Below are 22,493 nucleotides of genomic sequence, written 5' to 3' on the forward strand. Positions count from 1 at the left end.
CTGCCAAACTCTTTCTACCCATATTTTACTACACAGGAAACCAGTCTAAGAGCTTAACGTTTGGGGAAGCTGGATGATTATTCCATTAGAAAGAGGCAGTGGCCCTGGTGGAAGGAGGTGGAAGATGAAGTGAGGTGTGCATGGCAGCCACTCACCTGGCAGTAGTTTCTTCGCACAAACATGGCTCGCGTGAAGGACTGGATGACGACCACAGCCCTGCAGACTCTCCGGTAGGCCTGGCGGGCCCTCTGCATCCGGTACTGCTTCTGGAACACTATGGCTGCACGGGTTCTCCGCAGGTGCTCAGCCAGCCTGGGTATAGTAGTGAAAGAGCACAGGTTGCACCAGGGAAGGGAACCTGGCCAGCTGAGCTATCCATGAAGCCCTTCCTTCCACGGCCCTAATTGGGCCCCCACCTAGACTGGAGTTACAGATAGGTGTGAGCTACCATGGTTGCTAGGAGTTGGGCCTGGGTTTTCTGGAACAGCAGCCAGTGCTCTTACTTGCTGAGCCATCTCTCCAGCCTAGCATCTCCCATTCTTAAGGGGTTACACTGCTATCTGTCCCGCTGTGTCTCCATAAGCTCAGAGTTTTTGCATCTAGTTCGGGACCAGGACAAGTGTTTTCTGAATAAAAAGAATCCACCCCCCAGGCTAGCAATGATCCTTCCTGGTTTTCTCATTTTCCCCAAACTTCCCACTCTCTCACTTCTGCACTCCACCCACTTGGAGAGCAGGTAGTCCTACCCTTCTGGAGAACCTGTCAAGTTCATTGCAAGGGTTTAGAGAGAGGGTTAGAATACCCAATACTGGGGAGGACCTAAGAGATCAGTTAGCACAGCCCTGGGATAGGAAGTGCCTTCTGGGGCCACCAAGCACCTATGTGCTGAGGTTCAGGGGTCCCCTAGTCTGTCTCTCTTTTGTTTCTTTAACAGGCCTTGTCCACCCCCAGGTCACATGCTCCCTGCAGGGAGAGTGTAGCATGCTATTGCAGGATCACCACCAGGAAGCCTGAGTTGGTGCCCTCTCCAGTGAGGAACAAGAAACAATGATGGAATTAGTAGGCAGGGACTGTGCAGAGGCACTCAGGGGTGATCCGACTGTCCTTACATCTCCACAATTTCTGCACTGGAGATGTCTTAACAGGACAGGGGGACAATGGTGAAAGCCATCTCTGGCTGTGTGCAAATAAGCAGCCCATAGCAAGTGCATGAGCAAGAATAGCACTTCCATCTCTGCCGCGCAAAAGAGACCTATACTGAGCTTAGGGTTGGGGTCTGTGTTTCTCTTTCTCTATTAGAGATGGCTGAGCAGCCACCTGAGAAACTGTCTTGGAAACACAAGATTTCGTGGCAATTTCTATCATCTTCCAAGGAAAAAGGAGCGAGTGTTGCTGTGAGGCAGGCTGGGGCTCAGGCTGACAACCCAAGGAGGAGGGGACATCTTGCATCTCACTGGGAGCCAGGGCTCTCACATGGGTCTCAGTGGCCTCTGCCCTTCTAGTGCCATCAGTTAGGAGGAGTGACAGTGGTCCCCTCTGAGTGGCATTGGGTAGGGAAGAGAGGCTGATTGGTGATTGGTGTCCTGGTTCTCGGGTAGCTGCTGTGGCTGGATGAGACATGTCCTCTCTATGCTGTCTCATTGCAGGGGTAAGTCATGGGAAGGCTTCCCCAGACCTTCCGGCTCCAATCAACATCCAAGGGCTTTGGAATTCTAGTATGAATAATGGGGTTACATGCAAGTTCACCAGATCCATCTCTCTTCCTAAAAGACACTGGTTCACCTTGGGGTTCTGGCAAAGGAGAAATGGTTGATTTGTACCCAAATCACATGGTACTAGGTTAGTGTTGGTAGATGGGGGATAGATTGGGTATCAGGAGACACATGAACTAGAGCTGCTCCCTGAAGAAAGAAGGGCACCACAGGGATGCACACAGGCACCAGGAGCAATTAGAAACACTAATTCTAGACAAAGAGTCCCCCCTTCCTCCTGACCCCAGTGTACCCTCAAATGACTCACCTGCGAGCCAGGTGTCCTCTGTAGAACCTCTGCAGGGTTAAGGTAGCTGCCTTCAGCCTACGATACTTCAGCTTCTGCAGCCAGCCCCTGACTGTCTTCTGGATCATGATGGTGGCTTCCCGGAACTTGTCTGCCCGCAGCTTCTCCAAGTAGGCCACTTGACCTGCCCGGAAGAAGATCTTGGTGCGGCCAAACTGGAACTTGTCTGGATCCTTTATGAGGTTGGGAGGAAGACCCACTGGTTAAAGAACTGTGCAAAGCACACTTGTCTTTCCCTCCCAGCAGAACTACTTGCCGGACTGCATGTGCCCCCTACCCCTCTCCCTCTGCCCTAGAGGACACACCTAGATCTTCAGCATCCATTAAATAGACTTGAGTCTTCACGAGAAGACAGGCATGGATCCAGGGTGTGACCATTAAAAAGAAACCTGCCCTCACAAATCCAACATCATGGGGAGGGCAGGTAGAAAAGTAAGCAGGGGACTCTTTTTAAGGAATGGGGAGAATTAGCAAGAAACAAACAGGCAATGCTCGGAAAGGATGGTCTAGGTCAGTGGTTCTCAGTCTTCCTAATGCTGTGACCGTTTAATGCAGTTACTCACAATACAGTGATACCCAACCATAAAATTATTTTCATTGTTACTTCACGACTATAATTTTGCTTTTGTTATAGATTGTGATGTAAAATCTGATATACAGGATGTCTGATATGTGACCTCCCACCCTCAAAAGGCTCATGGTTTATAGGCTGAGGTCTAGGCAGCTACATCTGTGGAGGTAGGAAAAGATGTGTGTGTGTGAGCCTAAAGGGGCAGCCATAGAAGGCTAACCTGTGGCTTAGCCAAAGCCCTACTCAGTGGGAATGTTGTATCTGGAAGACATGGCCCAAGGAATGGGGAAACTGAGGAAGGAATATAATGTCTTCAGGGGAAGTCTTGAAGCACAGGGAGCAGTCTACCTCCAGATGGACGACTATGCACAGCAGCCCTAACCAATCACCCCAGATCAGGAGGCACTGTGCACCATGATGCCTGTGAAACCCTAGGCATTTACAGCCACTTCTTGCACTTCATTTTCCTCACCTGTGGAGGGAAGGTTCTGCTAATAGCCTTTGGGGGATCCAGGTAAGGGTGAACTAAGTGGACAAAGTGGAGTCAGTTATGTGGCCATGGAAGCGACTCACAGACGTGGGGTATACACCATGAGTGCAGCCCTGACACCAAAAGAAAGGAACTCCCAGTGCTATATATGAACTGAACTTAGCTGACCTGAAACACATTTTCCTAAGCCATGAAAAATAAGATGTCAAGACATGTACAGCGATGATGGATGGACCACAGCAACGTCATAGTTAACCAGAGTCCCATCAACCAAGCACAGCTTAGCCAACCACCCCACCTCCCTCTCAGCACTGTCTTAGCTTGCTAGTTTACAAAAGCATGTTTAACATAATTTTATCATGTTCTGAAAGGTATTTTCTACAATTTAGCATTTTATGGAGACACAGATTATTACACTCTGTTATAACTCTGGAACTCTCTAGAACTACTGAAATATTTAAGGATTTGTCCCTCATGGCTCTGCTCTTAAAATTTCTCAGCCTCTAATGTAGTTTTAAGGTTGTTTCATTTAAAACAATTTTTCAAAGGCCTGGAAATCTGCTGTTTTATTTATAACAAGCTGAGGCTGACTACAGTTCGGATCTCCATTGGGCACATCAGCTCCGAGGAGCCAGAGAAGCTGAGACAGCAGCAGCAGCAGCAGCAGCAGCCGCCACCACCAGGGGCCACCTCCATACACACCCTAGAGACCTGCTCTCTGTGTGTGCTGACATGTGGAAAAGCAGGGGGTGCTCTAGGTAGGGGAGGGGACTTCCCTTTCCCAGTCACTGCTGCAGGCAATGACTTGATGTCTTAGGTGGTTTTGTGGGGATGTAGTCAAAGCTGTAGGTAGCCTCCACCCTCCACCACTGGGGCTTTTGGTCCATGCCCTCCTAGAGCCGGATCACCTTGATGAGACTCTCCAGCACAGACTTGCAGATGCTCTTCTTGTCGGTGTTGGCAAGCTCTCTCTTCTTCATCAACACACGATACCGGTTGAAGAAGTCATGGTAGGTCCACCTGGAGGAAAACCAGGGTAGATCAGAAGGTGATCTCAGATGCTATCTCATGGAGTCAAGGCTACTGTACAAAGTTATTGTAGGAGCTTCAGATCAGTCCTGGGGGAGCTTTGTTCTTTCCATACCCGGCAAGGAATTCCAGTGTATCAGGACTCCTGAAGTTTGAGTTGGGTAAATTGAGTGTTAGGGAGGTACCACCCATAGAGCCAGGGTATCCATCTGTTCACATCCATAAAGCCCTCCGTTCTGCTGCCACCACTGGAGAATTTGGGCACCTTATCTAGACACAGCTCTGTCTACACGGTTGGGTTTTCATCTTTGAGAGTTCCTACTGATCTTTGTAAACACATTTCTAAAGGCAGAAAAGTGCTCGGGAATGAATGTGTCTCCACTGTGATCTCTTATATCTCTGCTCTTAATTTGGAAGAGAGAAGAACAGATCATCGTAGACATTTCCAAGCCAGACTCCTTTTCACCTGGTAAGTTTTTACTGATCCCCAGGACACGGTGTGTAAAATAGGTACACAAACCAAACGTTTACTGCTATCAGAGAACTATCATGTGCCCATGGTCACAGTAGTGGCAGCATTGCTAATGGGGTAAATAACTGCTTTCTGCTTGGATTTAGGACTGCTCTACCAAAGGAAATGCATGCCCCATACTGGAATCCAGCCAAGAACTTAAGGTTTGGGAGCTCATAGACTCCAGGGGTGAACCTACTACTGCAATGCAGTTAAATGGGCATAGAGTCAAGCTGCCCTGTAACTCCCACATCCAGTGGGATGCTGCTACCAATGGCTTAAGAAGCTATGGTGTTGGTTTCTCTTTTTATTTTTTTCCTCTTAATTGGGGGTAATTTGGGATTTCTGTAAAGATGTCTCCCATCCCCACATAACTGAAGAGCCTCCTAACTCACTGCCTGTACAAGGCGGAGTTATTGACTATGTTTTGGTAGTCTTTAGAAGACCTTCCATTAATTACCCCTGGAATCTGAGACTGGCTACATACAAACAAACGCAGTCTCCTAAGCAGGATTGCTCTTCCTCAGGAATGCTGTTCCAGTTTACACCCATCACTGCACCAACCCTCCCGACTCAGAAATGCTCATGACCTCCTCATGCAGCGGCAGAATCATGGCAGAATCAACATGAGCCCCCATCCGAGGGGCTCAATTCATCAGGAGGTCGTACAGGCCTCCCCCATCTTTCTAAGTCTGTGGCCATTGCAGAGTGGGGACGGCTTGTCCCTTCAGAGACATCAGGGAGGGACTGCATACTAGTCAGTAGGGACAGGCTGTTGGTAGTTTGCTCAGATAGCATTCACTGAGGCGAGTCATCTGCCATTCCTGTCATTGGTGGCCTTGCCCAGAGACTGTCTAGTCACTCAGACCAACCTGCTCAAGTGTTAGTGGAGAGAGAACAGATTGTGTCCCTTTTTCAGGGACTCTTTCGTTCACGCAGAAAGTCCTTTAGAAGCTTCGGAGAAAGGAGCACTTTGGGGTTCCAGGAACCCTGGACATAGCAGGGCATATTACACTCAAAGTGCCACATCCCCCACCTCCCCCCCAGTTCCTCTGCTTCAACAGCAGCTGGGCCTTGGAGGGGAAGAGACTGATGTAAGTAGAAATAACAAAAAGACTTTTCTACCTAGCTGTATTTCTCCCTCTATGACATACTTGGCTAGAGATGGCTCTTTTCCTTTTTTGAGAAAACACGTTATGTACCACAGGCTGACCTCTAAATCACCAAGAAGCTGAGGACTTGAGCTCTGGATCTCCTTTGCCTTCACCTCCCAAGTGCTGAACTACAGGTGTGCACCACACACCTGGCTCAAGTCTGCTCCATTTTAACAAGCAAAAACATTTGGGATGTCATATGCTATAAATATATCCTTCTATGATTTTTTATTTTTTTTTGTCCTCTTGCATGCCTGTGCACCATAGATGTGTCTGGTACCTGCCGAGGCCAGAAGAGGGCATCAGATCTTCGTGGGACTAGAGCTATATAAATGATTGTGGGACTCCCCGTGAAAGCTGGAAACAATCCTGGCATCTCTGGAAGAGCAGCCTGTGCTTTTAGTTACTAAGTCATTTCTCCAGCCCAAATCTACTCTTATACAGTTAAAAATAACTTCTAATGTATTTATGAAGTTGTGTAATTATCCCCAGTATTCAATTCCAGAACACACACAACCCCCAAATGAACTCTCACAACTCTGAGCAGGTTTGCCAGGCCCTGGCAATCACTAATCTACTTTGTCTTACACTTCTTGGTTTTAAACTGGCCCATTCTCCCTTAAGGAGGGAGGGCAGAGAGCAACAGATCCCTGAGGACTCTATCGAGGGACCAGAAAAGGGGTCCCCTTGCCCCTTGCATTCTTCTCATTGGGCAGAAACTTCCCCACCCTTCAGTGGTGGACTACCTGCTGTTTTTAGCAGCTACCTTACAGAAGGAAAGGGTAAGACTATTTTCCCAGCTAAATGCAAATCAGATGCACATTTTAGTTAGCTTTGCTGATGCTTTCCTAGGCTCTTTCTGCCATGGCCCCATCCTAGAGAAAGATGGACTTGGCTAAGAACCCAATGGAACAGTGCCTGTGAAAGAGCGCTTCCTGGAGTCTAAGTCCCTTGCCACCCCTCCCTCCCTATCATCAATACAAACATCTCAGAATGTAAGGTTTTGTGTGGGCTTTCCCCTTAATCTGCTGGGCACTTTCTCCCGACTGCCTCCCCTGACTCTTGAAGGGCACCTATCGAATTCTGTGTCACAGTTATTTGTGTACTTACTATTTGTCTCTGTGAGCTCACAGTTTTGCTGGGAAATAATTAAGACAGCATTTAGCTGGGCCAAAATCCTTAAATGTTTCTAATTTGAAAACCTCTTACTGCTGACAGATCCACAACTCAAGGAAATTATGAGGGTGGGAGAGATGTGGCTGCAAAGACGTCAAAGCCAGTTTGTAAGGAGCTCGGAGCACAGGAAGCCTGGCTCTGACCTTGGCCATCGCTGTGACTTAGGTAAAGGCCAGGCTGCATGACATCTCATTCGCCCACAGAACAGGTTCACCCATCTCACTAACGTACCCAGGCCTTCATAGCCAATGAGTTATCCCAGGGGTGCTGGGAAAAGCTTTCCAGTATGTTCCTTCCTGTTCAAGGTACCCCGTCATTTTTACTTGCAAACACATTTTGAGACACACCTGCATGAGGAGAGGGTGGTGTGGTGAAGCTGGAAAAGCTAGATGCTGAGAAGAGAATCCTTAGCCTTGGGAAGATGCTCATTCTCCCAGGAGACAAACTAAGATGTGGGTCTGCTCTGAGATCTGACATCATAAGGCCTATAGAAACATCACTGACTGCAGAGTCCAGGATCAAACATGGGTTCCCCCTTCCATGGACCTGGAGTGCCTAGTGAGAAACCCTTCACAGAAAAGTCTTCCTGCCTATAGTGTGACATCTTTATAACCAGTTGCTTACTTTAGTTGAATGGTATTTTATTGACTATTCAAATGGCTGGACCCTCCAAGTTAAACTTTTTCTGCAAGTGTCTTTTAAAGGGGGTGCTAAGGATTAGGACATTAATTCTTCAGTGTAAGAGAATCCCGTACAATAGAGGGCACACTGTAACTTTGAACCATCACTTATCCCTCACTGAGACATGGAACAACAACAAAAAGCCTTCAATCTCTGCAAAAACATTTGCTATAGAATATATGTTGAGCTTTGGTTTAGAAGGCTTTAACAAGTAGCCATTGGTGTCCTGCAGTCATGTGGACCCTTCCTAGTCAGGTGACCATGCTATGTCTTGTCTCACTTGGGATAGCACTGTGCCTCATTGGCTGTAAAGCATCCATTCTGAGGATGGTGTGACATGGAATTCTGTCTCATATTAGTAGCAGAAGCAAAACACTCTGACACTAGGACCAGCTCCTGACAGCGCTCTACAGTGCATCAGCCACTGTGGAGGTAGGTTTCCCCACTTCCTTAGCCATGACTTTCTCCCTGGATCCCAATGCATATGCTGGATGCCTCACTAGGCTTTCTAGTCTTCAACATCAAGCTTCCTTTTCAGAAATGGCTTCCTTCACCTGTACTCTGGCCTGGCTAAACAGTCATAGTTGTGTGTGTGGGAAGAGCCGAGGGCTGTGACCGCTTCCAGACTAGGCAAGCATTCATCAGAGCCTTCAGTCTGGAGAAAGGCCCTCTTAGAAATGAGCTCCTCAGGCCTGAGGCCTTGAGGGATAACACAGCTGCTGTGAATGGCACAGAAAACGGTTCCTTGGGTTGTTTTGGGTCCAGGTTCCCATCTGGAGCCTTGAACTGGATTCGACCATCATCATGTGAGGTTATTCTGCAGAAGAATGTCTGCCTGCAAGATCATCTGTGAAGTGGGGTGAACAGAGTTATCAGTAAACTGGGGCAAGCAGAAGAGATAGGCTGGCCACAGCTGCTCCCCTATGAATGAGGATATTGGTTTGAGTATATAAATCCTCAGATTGCATCCTGAGACAGATTTTGGTGTGATGCTCCAAGTCAGTCCCTATGATGTCAGACCACAAAGAAGTTGCCATGGTCAGTGGTCTCAAGGACCCTTGAGAAAACTGTGAAGAATCCTTCAGGGTAGGATTAGAGGTATAACTTATACTATTGGCCACTACAAGGGCCAACACACCCTTAATTGTTTCCATCTGGGAGGACTTGATTCAATCACATTTTTTTTTCTGGGATTTGTTTCCTCATCTATAAGATGTAAGTGATACCACTTCTTCTTGGTAATCTCAAGAGTCAATGTGATCTTTCCATAAAATGGTGCTGGGATAACAGCATATCCAAAAACAAACAGTGAAGTTGGATCCCCTATAAAAATGAAAATGTATGTCCGCACAGAAACATGTATATGTCTAGGCATGTGACACACATCCCAACGCTTGGGAGATATATATACTAGTTTTAAATTAGTTTTCCCACCTGGGTTGGGAAAGGTAAAGTAGAGAAAGCTGAAGTCTTTTCAGCAAGCACTGCTCATGGTGGCATATTCCTATAGGCTCAGCACTTGGAAGGCTGAGGCAGGAGGATTGCTAGCAGTTGAGGCCAGCTTAGGCACTACATGAGTCCAAGGCCAGTCTGGGTTGCAAAGTTAGACCCTATCTCAAGATAAAAACCAGTACAGGGCTTCCAAGAATAGGATGAGAACTGAGTTCATGCAGTTTTGTTTGACTTTTTTGTACAAACACTGCATGTCTGGGGAGTCCTCCCACACCTGTTTTGGTTGAGCAGCATCTGCCTCACAGCTGTTTCAGTTACAAAGCTGAGAGAGAGCCTGGAGATGGTTAATTGCACAGACACGCGAACCAGGGCCATGGGGAGCTGCTGTCCTACACAGCCCATCCATCATCTTTCTCTACGCTCTTTACGGTGAGCATATTTCTTAGCTACTGCACCGCGCTTCGAATTCAATGGCACATTTTCATTATAAGTCAGCTTCCAAGAGAGCTGTAATTCTCAGGGAGGATAAAAGTAGACAGCCACCCTGAAGCCTGTGGGAGAGGGGGAACCAGAACACCGCTGCTGGCCAACCGTGTCACACATGTTCGCACTGGTGAGATTGGGGAAATTTCGCGGTGCTTGTTTTGCCTTCATTTTCACATAGGAGAAAGAATTCCTTCCAAGCTATCACTTGGGTGGGTGGAAGAATCTTCCAGGGCTTGAGCCCCTGGAAGAACTCCATGGGAGAGTCCTCAGTTGTCTGTAATCCTGGACTGTGCTCTTCCCTTCCATTTCTCATGTTTTGGTGACTCAGAAAGAGAAACACAGGAAGATGTTACAGGCTGGACTTCCCACATCACAGGAGCCCACTGACAGATGAGGCTTGGGAAATGCTCTGCAGTTACTTAACAAGCCAACTCAAGGGAAATCACTCCCCTGTGTGAGTTCTCAGCAGCTGGGGAGGGGAATCCTTTTACAAGGGGAATCCCCATCTGCTCAAATCCCTCTGGTCCCATGGAGGTCTTCTCAAGTCAGGTCAACAGAATGACTGGCTCACAATAGCATGCCGGATGCTGGAGCTTGGTGTGGACAGAGGGATGAAAGGGGATTAGGGTCCACCTGTAATAGAACAGGTGATGCAACTCCAACTCAACACTAACCAAAGTGCTGCTTTCTCTAATGTAAAAATTCCATGGCAGTTTGGGAAGGGAAACCTCTCTTGGACCCTTTAGCAAAACGTGTTAAGGCAGCAAATGCAAGTAGGACATAGGAAGCAAGTGTTGGATCCAAGTCCATGCATTTAAACCATAGCTTTTTGCAACATGTCCTGTAATACCAGAAACACATCCTTTCTTCCCCGCACCTCCTACAACACCTGTAATTACAAAAAGAAAAGGCGCAAAGATACCACAATTACCTGCTGGAAAGAGCTCTTAAACAAATAGGACACAGGAAAAGATATCTATTAGGTGGGCTGGAAGAGGCCAGCAAGTTGTGGCATGCCAACCCTGCTGGCGGCAGCTCTACCTGCAGCTAGGTGGACTGAACCGTCAGCGCCTCTTCAGTGTGGAGCTAAAGAGTCAGGTGCATGGGTCCTCTTTGCTGCCCGAGTGAGAAGGTGGGCACACCCAGAGAGTGATCACAGACTAGCAGCTGCAAGAGGGCGCGAAGTTGGCAGAGAATGCCTGCCACCGATGGAGGGACAGCTCCTGCTGTCTCCCCATCAATCTGAGTCTTTGCTCTTCAAGGCCCAGCTGAAGGCTCACTCCTCTGAGAGGCCCCAGCTTCTCCCGTACATACTACATCCTTGCACCTGTGTGTGCATGGTTCCCTAAACAGCTCAAGCTCGTGGCTTTAGCTTTGAGATCCTGGTGGGAAGCCGGGTCTTCCCACAAAGGTCTGGATGCTTTCAAGAGAGGTATGGAGAGAGATTGTGGGAGAGGAGCAGCCTACAGAGGCAGAAGGCGGTTCTCATTCTACATAAAGATCTCTCTCGGGAGACCCCAGAAATAAACCTTCCCCCCAATCCACCCTGAAAACAGACTGTGTTGTAGGACAAATGCTGTGAATGCAATGGCACTCTCTGTCACTATGATTTCACGTGGCAAGGCTGTGTGAGATCTCAGCCAGTGGATCAGAGGTGGCAGGTGGATACAGAACAGTGACCGTGAGGACATAGAGTTAACCATGTCAGACACATTCATCCTCCTCCTGATGTCCAAGGAGACACCTTCGGAGTGACAGCTTCTGAAAGTCACTTGTTCTACCACAAAATTATTCATATAGAAAGCTCCTGGTGAAATAGGTGGTTCCTTTCACTGAGAGAGCTCTTCTCCCAGTGGCCCTATCTGTCCTAGATTATCTCACTGTCACATGTTTTTCCTGTGCCTTCATAGTCTGACACAATCATATTGTACACACTTCCCAAGTTATCCATAGAGATGATGACCTCAGGTTTGTCTGCTCATTCAGGCCATACACAGCATAGGCACAGCACACCTATGTTCTCGAGCTTCTTACAACAATACCTCCAAACAGTTTTCCCTGAGATAACATAGTTGGTGTGTGTGTGAGAGAGAGAGAGTGTGTGTGTATGTTTGTTTATATATGAGTGTGTGAGAGAGTGTGTGTATGCTTGTGTGTGTGTGTGTGAGAGAGAGTATGTTTGTGTGTGTGTGTGTGTACACTATGTGTTTTGTGCTGGGAATTGAACCTAGGACCTTATATATACAAAGCAAGCACAGTACCACTGAGCAACACCACCAAGCCTTTTTATACAACTTGTAAACTAAGCCTACAGAGTTTAAGGAACTTTAGGATGCTGACTTGAGGTCACACACTTACAGGGATTTCACAAAAAGAAAACGTGAACTTTTTCTCACACTCCCTCAGATCCTTATGCTCCCACACAGGCTATGTGTGACGATAGCCTTTGTTTGAAGGGGAGCACTTGATTGACTTGAATAGTACTGCTGGGAAATAACACAGTACCAGCAAAAGGGTGTTGATTCTAGAACCAACTCGATTGCTGGCTGGCGACTCAGCAGCCCACGTCCTTCTGTGAGCCTCACTGGGAAACATGCTAGGTTACATTGTGTCTTTTCTACCTGTAACACAGAGATGTGGTCACACCATAACATCCTTTCTTTCAAGCTAAGTTTTTCAAGGAAAATCTGGCCACAGCCCATTCAGTTGGTTTGCTGCCCACTAATGAGTCATGGACAATTCTGAGAACCCACAGGCTAATAATGGCTGGACTGAAGATGCTCTCTTGTTAGATGATGTCTTGGGGGCCCAGCAGATGCAAGAGCCAGGAAAGCAACACTCATAAAAACGTGACTTGGAAGCTCTTAGGCCCTCCTCCAGTTCTCCCTATGAATGGAACTGTAGAGTCTGAACCCAGGGCCTGGGGGCAGGCACGGAAAAGCAGCAGGGGTAATGAGAAAACAAATGGCTTATGTCAGACCTGAGTGCTACTGTGCCAATCAAAAGGTAATGCCCATACTGCAAGAACAGACAGGAAAGTGGGCGGAGTCTCTAACTGCTTCTGCTCTGACCTTCAGATGGAAACACCAGACAGGCCCCCCAGGACACTGCCTCTGCTTCTCAAGGGAAGATCAACATTACCCTGAACAATTGCCTACACCTTTGTGGCCTGGAAAAGCTGCCTAGATGCTGCAGGTTAGCAACCGTGCTCACACTTCGCAGGTCTATCAGCGATTTCCCTTCCCGGCCTGGCATGTGGGAATTGTTTATGGGTAATTAGTCACAGGGTATGAGACTGGTTACTCCACTGCCTGGGAAAGTGCCAGATGCAGAGAGGAGGGAGGCCTGGGCTACCCCCACGCTGGCACCTCCAACCCCCAAAGAGAGGGATCTCAGAGCAGTGGATCCTGAAGAGCAGACTCCAGGGTGGCCACACCACTCTCCCCAGTCTTGGCTGACAGCAGAAGGCATTTGGCTTCCACGACATTATGTGTGCCATATGACTTTGGAAGAGCCAGTGAAGTAACCACCCATTCTCCATCTCTGGGCGAGTGAGCAGAGGAGAGTCACGGTCTTAGTGTGGCTTCTCCAGGCTATCATGTAGTTCTGTGGCATATCCACAACACAGGTTAGATCATGAGAGCCATGTATTTTGTGTGTGTGTGTGTGTGTGTGTTCATATGGGTGTGTGCATGTGTGTGGATATACACATAAGGGTCAGAGGTTAACGGTGGGTGCCTCTCTTGATTGTTCTCCACCTTATTTCTTTTCTTAGTTCACTTAGACACATGGTCTCTGAACCTGGGCCTCACCAATGGCTAGAGGGGCTGGCCACTGAGCTCCAGAGATCTGCCTGTCTCTGGTGCCCCTGCCCCCAGCAATGGGGTTACTGATGATACTTCTGATGCTGGGTTGCTGGAACTCTTGAGTAACATCTCCCCAGTCTCCACGAGAGCTATTCTTAGCTCAGAGAAGCAGTACTTTCTGCAATAGATCTGATTTCACACTGAAAGGTGAAGAGGCTCACACGAGGTGAGATGACAGGTAAAGCGTGCTAGCATACTCTTCTGTTTGTTTAAAGATTCACTTATTTATTATGTATATATTGTTCTGTCTGCATGTGTGCCTGCATGCCAGAAGAGGGCACCAGATCTTACTCTAGATGGCTATGAGCCTCCAAGTGGTTGCTGGGAACTAAACTCAGGACCTCAGGTAGAGCAGTCAGTGCTCTTTACCTCTGAGCACCCTCCATTCCCTCAAAGAGGAAATTCTATCACATGTAAAATACAATACAGAACCTCAAGGATATAAGAAAATTGGCCAGTCACAAAGAGGACAGGTACCACATCATTATACTTAGATGAAGTATCTAGAGTTCACCCAAAGACAGTATGTAGAAAGACTTAATGTCTTTTGGTCAAAGGGAGAAGTAGAGAGGGCGGCTGCAAGGGCTGGGGCAGGGATTGGAACGCAGTGCCACAGTGTGATAAGGTTTATCCCGTGAAGGCTCCTCGGTTAGAAGTTTGGTCCCAGAATGGCGGTGTTGGGAGGTATTGAAACAATGAGGCAAGCAGGGCTAAGGGGGATTATGGAGAAGTTGTTAGGCCAATTGAGTTTGATCTTCAGGGGACGGTGGAACCTCAGTTACTCTCCTTCTTCTTATTGGACAATACTTTTACTCCTTCCTACATAACCTCGGGCTTTTAGACCAGGACTGTGACCAACATAAGGCCGTCTGAAAACATAGTCTGCATGGAGAGTCTTGTTCACTCAGGCATTTTGTTGCAGTAACGGGAGACAGACTAAAACAGCCAACTGTCTTGAGTGCTTTTAGTTTGACATGATTAAAGGAATTCTTGAGATGTAAGAACAGTTACACTTAATGCCACTGAACTGTATAGCCGAAATAATTAAGACAGTAAATATTTTGTCACCATATTTTGCCATAATACAATGGCAGAAAAGATGAAGGATAAGACTGAGAAGCCCATTTTGTAGCTCTAGGTAGCCCATCACCCAGATCTGAGATGCCTCCCCCAAGCCTGGTCCTGCTGACTCCATGTTTTCAAGCCAGGCTGAATTCCTTTCTGTCAGCCTCCTGTTTGGGTCTTCAGGGTGCAGGAGCTTTGGTTGAGGCTGTACCAGGTTGACTGCACATACCATGGCTCAGGGGGGCGCTACACCCTGCTGTTCTCCAGCAGCCCGAGGAGGTCATCACTAGTATCCCTGGTGACATTACCTGGATGGGTAGCCGGCTGCGCTGATCCGAATGGTTTCCAACACTCCGCAGGCTCTGAGCTGCTGCACGGCTCTCTTTGGGTCGAAGCTGCCAAGTAAATACACACCATGAAGGGAATGCTGGCAGGTGAGAGAGCAAGAGAGAGGGAAAGCACGCTGCTCCTGCAGCATGTGAGACACCTATGGCCACCAGCTATAGATGGCCACACACAAGGTCGGGGTGAGGCTCAGAGGAAGGGCGGAGGAGCCATGCTAGCAGTCTTAAGACTGTGCACATCCTTAATCCCATCTTTTTCTTTGCCCACGTGCCTCCCTGAGGTCTGAACACCTGTCCACTCTCTAGAGTTTGCCCTGAGCACTTCCCTCCACACAGACTTTCTAAGGGCCTGTGGGCGAGGTGAGGAGAGAGAAGAGGACAGGGCTCAGTGGTGGACACTGCAAGACATGCTGTGAGTTCCATGGGGAAGCAGGTGCTGAAGGGAACTCTGGGGAAAGACAGCAGGGGACCAGGACAGCCAGAACTCTTATTGAGAACCAAACTAACTCAGAATTAGTCACTGTTTAGAATTTGCTGAGACTACTGTTCCCCTCGGAGAAGAGCACACATGCCCTTTCTTTCTGTCGGTGGCTCAGCTGAAGCCAAGGGCTATGCTTCTTTCGTTCCTTGTACTCTGGAGATAAAAGAACAAGACCGAGGATCTATGAGGCCCACAGCCTTGGAGAGCACAGTGCCTTTGACCAAAACCCTGGTGAGGCTGCAGGCGGCTGGCTGGCCCTGGTAGATGAAGACAGGTAGGACCTGCAGCAGCCCACAGGACAAAGTCCTGGTATGCCATCAGCCACTCTCCCTGACACCCTGGTGCTCTCTTATGGCTGCACAGCTCACCTGGATTCTGGAAATCCAAGGATGGAGGTGGCCTAGGGACGACCACCCACATTCCTTCTCTATAAGAACGACTGTTTACTCATCTTTATGTGACCCGCGCTTGGCCTGGCTCAAATAACTCTTTCATGCTGTTTGCCACACAAGCCTCCCTCGTGAGTCATCAAACTGGCAAACGGTGCCTCTGAGCTTGCATAGCTTCAGAAGACATCTTCCTGGAGACTGATGACGCTAAGCTGTTACTGGGTATCAGGCACGCTCCAAGTCCGTGTAGGTCCTAGGTCTGAGAATACATGTACTCTCCTTCAGGCCCATTCTTGTTTCTACCTTCTCATCTCCCTCACACTGCTTGCTCCACCCCCAACCTGGCTTCTCTAATTCTCTTCCTGTTTATGCCAGCTCTAAATGAGAGGGCTTCAGGTCACTAGTGATATTGTGTGTACAAGGGACAACTTAGCATTGAATTTTACGTGGTCTTGATGAGAGCAGTTACTTGATAACTTAATGCCTCTTGTAAGGACCAAAGCTCTACAGTGTTAGAGGCTTAGAAGACAAAGGGAAACACAAAGCACCCCCCTGGAACCTACCCTTTCCCAGGCCATGCCCTAAGGTGCTTTTGTCCACTTTGATATGCAGCCTGGTTCTGGGGTCTGACCCTTGATTTTAGGCGTGAGGGCTGCTCACAATCCTGGGAAAGTCCTCAGGGGGCAGCTCTGTTCCTCTTAACTCTAGGGCAGTCAGCCGGAATAGATGCTCCATTAGATTTTGTCCCAGGGCTCTGTACCCAACCACTACAACCCCATTCTCTATGCTACTTTCTAGAACGCATAGAGGTCGCCTGCTTCTGCCTCCCAAGCGCTGGGATCAATGGTGTGAGCCACTATTGCTCGGCTCCTTCTTTTTTTTTTTTTTTTTTAAAGGGCCATTCTTTTTCTTGGCAGCTCACACCTTTCCTCACTCTTGTCCATTCTGAATAACACTTTTTGACAACTATGCACCCCAGCTCTGAGACCGGGCCCTGCCATGGTGGCCAGAGCATGGCTTGTGGAGTGAGGATACCTCATATCCCAAGGCAGCATGGTGATATTCTGGGAGAACTGTAGGGTGGGAGAAGTTTCTCATGGGCCCTACACACCATGCCTGGAGCTGGTCTCATCAGAAAATAATTCTCAAGAGGGCTGGGCTCAGCAGGGAGCCCACTTGGGAAGTGACTGACCGGCCAGCAGATGACTCTGTAGAGCACAGCAAGGCTGAGCCCGCCTAGTTCCCACTGATTCTGAAGCAGGATAAGGAGGCTGGGGTGGCTACACCTGGAGGCACTTACTGGAAGGGGAGCTTTTCGTCATTGGGCTTGATGCATCGCACGTAGTGTGGCGTTGTGGCGTTCAGAGTCTCCATTAGGAGATTTAGGGAAGTGCGGAACTGCAGGGACAAAACCAGGCATTAGTCATATTTAACAGTCTGTTCAATGCACTGCGAAGAAACACTAGCATGCCAGTGACTGCTCTGCCCATGGTGGCAGCAGAAATCACTATTATTAATTAATCACGATTAATTCAAAAGGACAGAGAAACGAAGACATTCAGTGACCGACACTTGTAATTTGCTGAGCAAAATTGAGTCCTTTGATAGTAGGGCTCTTTAAAATAAATGGGTGAAGGGCTACTCCATAATGTGCCCAACTCCCACTGATAGGGGTGTCAAGAGACAAAACATGAGTGTTAAGAGACAAGAGATCTTCCTACTGTATGTTAGAGGCCTGATGTCTCTAAATATGGGGAACGCGGTTGTCCCGCCTGTACCCAAACATGCGGGAAATGGTGGGGTTTACATAAAACATCCCAAATCGACAAATCCAGTAGGTGGGATTACCAGGGCCTTCTCTTTGGAGACATACGAGAAAGTGAGCTCTTTAGTTGGATGTTCCCTGGTTTATTTAAGTCCCCTCTTCCCACTCTATCTGGAGACCTTTAGTGGGAACCTGCTTCTTGTCCCCATCTTTCTTCTGCTGGTCCCTTCCACGCCAGCCCTGCTACACAAGCCACAGGCCTGGGACTAGGACTGACCTGGTAGCCCACGGATTTCTTATGCTCCTTGTTGGAGACCTTCACGGGGGGTCTGGAGGAGCGAATGTTGATCTTTGAAGCTAATCGATTCTTAGCTGTGCTGGTGGCAGGAACAGAGTCCTTGTCATCATGGAACAAGTCAGCCACTAGTGGGAACTAGACACAATCACAGGAAGAAGGGTGCAAAGGAGATCTCTTATAGTTTAATGCTGTCCAGATTCTTCCAAAACAGCTAACAGATATTTCTGAGAAATGAAAGCAGGAATCTACACAAAGCCTTGTGCACCCGTGTTTGTAGCAACATTGTTTATAAACGCTTCAATGTAATAATGACCCAAACGACCACCATGTGATGCACGAATAAAGAGTGATGTATTAATATGATGGAGTATTATTCAGAAAGGAATGAAGTCCTCACACATGCCACAGTGTAGCACAGATGATGCTACATGGGAAAAGCTACAGAAAAAGAAAACAGAGATGTGAGTCTGTTTAGTCAAAGTATCTGGACATCACAAAGTGCCCTACCGGGTGCCCAAGAGGGACAGGCGTGCAGCTAATGAGTGCAGTTTTTCATTTTTGAGTGGTGAGAATATTCTTGAATCTGTAGCATGGCTACACAACTTGGTGAGCTTACTGAAAACCACTGAAGTTCGTGTTTCAAAAGGGTAGGTTTTACGGTATGTAGCGAGTGATACCTCAGTCTTGAAAAGGGTTGGAAAAGGTTGTTTTCCCCAGCAGTGTTATTAAGTGTTCATCTACAAAGGCAGTTTCCTTGCAGTGTACTGAGAGACTGAGATGGGCATTCACAGAACTATGTCTAAATGTCACTGTTTTCTAACACTTATTGCTGGATCTTGTACCATTACTTGGCCCAAGTCCTGGGTTTTCCATCAGCACAGTGGGGTGGAGGCTGTATCTACTATAGAAGACGGTTACCAGGACCCTGTTATGTGGCCCCTGTGTTATGGTGACAAGGTGCTAATGGCACACAGAGAGTTTGTTCATCAAGACTCTCATCCTGATGAGGACACATGGGCCCTCATTCCCTGAAAACATCAATGCTGGCCTAGCGCTATGAAGTCTCCAGTACACACCTGACAGTGGAGAGAGAAATGAGTGTAGAACGTTTCCTTTGTCAGTCCTGGCATACTGAATCTTAATGGAAAAAAGGCCAAAGGGCAATGCCTCAGATTCTGGGTTCCTCTAATCCACTCCGCACTCTCTCCCTTTAAAGGTCACTTAAATGCATGAATCCCCCTCCCCTCCCATGTCTGGATGCCCTGGGCTAGCACATCGGATCCCATCACTTTTCAGAAGATACTGTGGTACATTCATCAAGTTGCTTCCCCTGATCTTCCTGATCATGAACATCATGTTCCTGGTCCACGCTTCCACCTTTGTTCATCCTCCCTCAAAAATCCTATCTTTCGTTCTGCATGTCATAAAGCCTGTCTCTCTGGGATCAGTTCTGCATCCCTTGTACTTTCTCCCAATACACCCTACCCACTCCTGTGTATTTCATAGACCTAGTCTATAGCACATAGAAGCCATCTTGGTCTATGATGGGCCTAGAGCCCTAATGTTACTGAGCCCACGGTATCCTTGCTGCTCCTAACACAGGGATAAAGGCAATATGATATTACCCATGTAAGCACTTTACACGCCGGTGCTGTGCTTTCACAGAGTCTGCATCTGCTACTCGTCTTGTTGCTAGGAGAAAACACCCCGACAACGCAACTCCATGAGAAAGCATTCGTTCAGGCTCTCAGTTTAAGTGTTTAGTCCATCATGGCAGGGAAGCCACTGAAGGAGGAGCTTGAGGTAGGTGGTCGTGTTACATTTACAGTCAAGATGCAGAATGGCAAAGGCTGCTACTCAGGTGGAATTCTCCTTTCTATTCAGTTCAGGATACAAGCCTGGTAAGCATGGAGCTGCCCACGTTAACTAACCCCACAAAGGTAAGCCCTTGCTGGCATGCCCAGAGACTGATCTAATCAGGCTCAGGAGCTTGTCAGCTTGGTAATTCTAGACCCTGTCAAGTTGACATTCAATATTAACCACAACACAGTCCTAGATGCCCATGAAACTCAGGCAACATGCCTGGACATTGCATCAGAGTCTGCAGGAGGTCCTAGCTCATCTCAGCCCTGGTAGTCACACGCTTGACAATGCAGTCACGTGAGTATGTGACAGTATCCAAATAAAGCAGCAAGATGGTGCTGGCGGCACACAAGAGCTGAACTTGAGTGCCAGGATCAGGTGACACAGCTCATCCAAAGCAGGCGTTACAACCCTTTTAGGTAAGTAAGTATCTTGAGTGGCAGGCTGAGGTGATGGGGCATACAGCAGACTGGTGTCCATCTCATCCCCGTAGGGCTCCTTGCAACTCAACCATACCCAGAGTGACATTAAACCACTGGCCAGAAGTTGGTGTGTGCACACTGCACTGGGAGGTCCAGACACTGCACAGCAAGCATTCGCTAATCCCATGCAATGACCTCTGGCGTTCGTTGTATAGTAAGTAACAAGACAGGCATAAATTCTGAAAAGTAAAGTGCTGATTTTCACCAATCGCTAGGCCTGGCCATAGGTGTGAGCTTCTGAGAGGATCAGCACAGGTGTACCCACCTGCAGGTGCAAGGTTGTGATGGCTAATGTTCAAAACTAGTACTCAAGGCCTGTCTCTTATAGAAAGGATTCAAACTAAAACAAAGGATATAAACAACTATTTGACTCTTAAATGTTATAAGTTTATGGTCCAGCATGGAAACTGAACACAAACACTTATCGATTACCCACAGGATTGAAAGGAAGATGACAGAAAGATGTCCTAAAGGAAATGAGAAAATGACAAAGCTGGATAAACCAGAGGTCTGTGATGAGGAAGCCAGGAATGGGTTCTAACTTGCTTTCTGTTGCTGTGATAAACGTTATGCCAAAAAGCAGTTCAGAGGGGAAAGGGTTTATTTGAGCTTACAGGTAGAATGCCAGCTTACCGTAGACCATCATTGAGGAAAGCTGGGGCAGTAGCTTGGGGACAAGAAATTAGGCAGCAGGAACCAGACTAAAGCACATGGGGGATTGCTGCTCACTGACTTGTTCCTTTTAACTTGCCTAGCCTGCTTTCTTCTCTAGCCCAGATCCACCCGACTAGAGATGCCCATAGCACCATGCTGGGTAAATGGGATATGTGATGGGTAGAAAAGGATGTCTCAGGGGCAAGGACCTGCAGGGATGGAGCTCAGTACATCCAGGGAACTGTTAAAAACATGAAGTCAGTATAGGTACAGTGTGCTTGAGAGGGAAGCAAGAGGGACCAGATGGTGAAGGATTTTTATTTATTTATTTTGGATTTTTTTAAATTTTTATTTTATTTATTTATTTATTTATTTTTTGAGGGAGGGGTTCTCTGTAGCTTTGGAGCCTATCCTGGAACTAGCTCTTGTAGACTAAGCTGGCCTCGAACTCACAGAGATCTGCCTGCCTCTGCCTCTTGAGTACTGGGATTAAAGGTATGAGCCACCACCGCCCGGCTAGGATTTTTATTTTTAATCCCGAGAGTAATATGATATTTAAGGGAACAAGTCAAAGCAGGTGGTAAACAGTACTTAGACTGTACCATTCAAGCTTCCTCCTATGTGGTCCAAGTACCAACCACGTCCCATTCTACAGGTGAGGAAACCTGAGGCTTAGGGCCCAAGACCACAGAGCTAGTGTGAAAAACCAGATAACAGGAGTACCTACTCACCAACACGCACTGCTCACAGAGGGGCAGCCACCTGAGCTCTTCGGGAAAAGACCATTGCCTGTAGCTCAGCTTTGAAGATGCTGTAGCCATGACCAAGGAGATGCTGTGCTCATTCTAGGTGGAACCAAGGTCAGCAGAGTCTCTAAACTTGCAGACCTCTGAGAGGCAGTGCAACATGGCAGGAGGAGTGCTGAGCTATGGTCTGAAGCCTCTGTGGCCCATTCTTTACCGCCCTTTGCTCATGTGTGAAAACAGAACACAAGCCTGACAGAACCCTCTAACTTATCATCCCCTGGACTCTCAGGTCTCACCCCAATCCCTCCCTGTTCACTGCTTCTCGGAAGTTCAAGTCTCTCTGCTGCTGCGGTCCCTCCTCACTCAGTTTCTTTTCCTGCCTCTTGTGCACCACAAGCCATCCTGGTATCCACAGACACTGTCTTCCTTTCCGTTCCTCCTCAGACATGTCTCAGGAGGCTGCCTTGGGCCTCCTCCTACACTGCTGAGATGAATCTTCAGAGACCATCTGGAGCCCTCCTTGCAAAGTCCAGGGTTATGTTATAAGTGGTGTGGCTTCCTGTCCTCTGGGGGTCTCTACCCACTGACCCATACTTCCTTTTTAGAGGTCTTTTCAGAGACATAGCAGTTCTACTACCTGCTAACCTTTTTTGCTTTTCAGTTCTCCAGGACTCTCCCCTGGTCCAGCTTCTGACCCCTCCGCCCTCTGCACTGCTGTCTGCCAGATCCCCACTGGGTTATCTAACAGGCATTCCTTGCAGACTCCTTCAAGCCCGACTCTCCAGTCCGGAGCCCTCCCATCACCATGATCCCAGTTCCAACTGTCTGCTTTGCACCTTCCTTCCTCTGACAGCATTCTCACCCACTGACTGCTGAAACTGAGGGCAGGGACCACGCCATCTCATCCAAGTCTCAGGTTCTGTCATAGCCCA

At 48.0% G+C, this 22,493-nt stretch overlaps 1 protein-coding gene across 4 annotated transcripts in view; it reads right to left on the bottom strand.

Annotated features, from left to right (window-relative positions):
• The window catches only part of Myo5b (myosin VB), a 272,874-nt gene that overhangs the window by 52,634 nt on the left and 197,747 nt on the right, over positions 1–22,493 (bottom strand). For all 4 annotated transcript variants that reach the window (XM_075968281.1, XM_075968283.1, XM_075968282.1 and 1 more), the window contains exons 15-20: positions 17,796–17,951; positions 17,054–17,151; positions 14,848–14,934; positions 4,028–4,139; positions 2,020–2,231; positions 156–312 (exon numbers count right to left, since the gene is read on the bottom strand). In XM_075968281.1, the coding sequence (XP_075824396.1) occupies positions 156–312; positions 2,020–2,231; positions 4,028–4,139; positions 14,848–14,934; positions 17,054–17,151; positions 17,796–17,951 (822 nt within the window). The remainder of the gene's footprint in view (positions 1–155; positions 313–2,019; positions 2,232–4,027; positions 4,140–14,847; positions 14,935–17,053; positions 17,152–17,795; positions 17,952–22,493) is intronic.

This window comes from Microtus pennsylvanicus, chromosome 4, assembly GCF_037038515.1.
Source record: "Microtus pennsylvanicus isolate mMicPen1 chromosome 4, mMicPen1.hap1, whole genome shotgun sequence".
In the NCBI taxonomy this organism is placed as follows: domain Eukaryota; kingdom Metazoa; phylum Chordata; class Mammalia; order Rodentia; family Cricetidae; genus Microtus; species Microtus pennsylvanicus.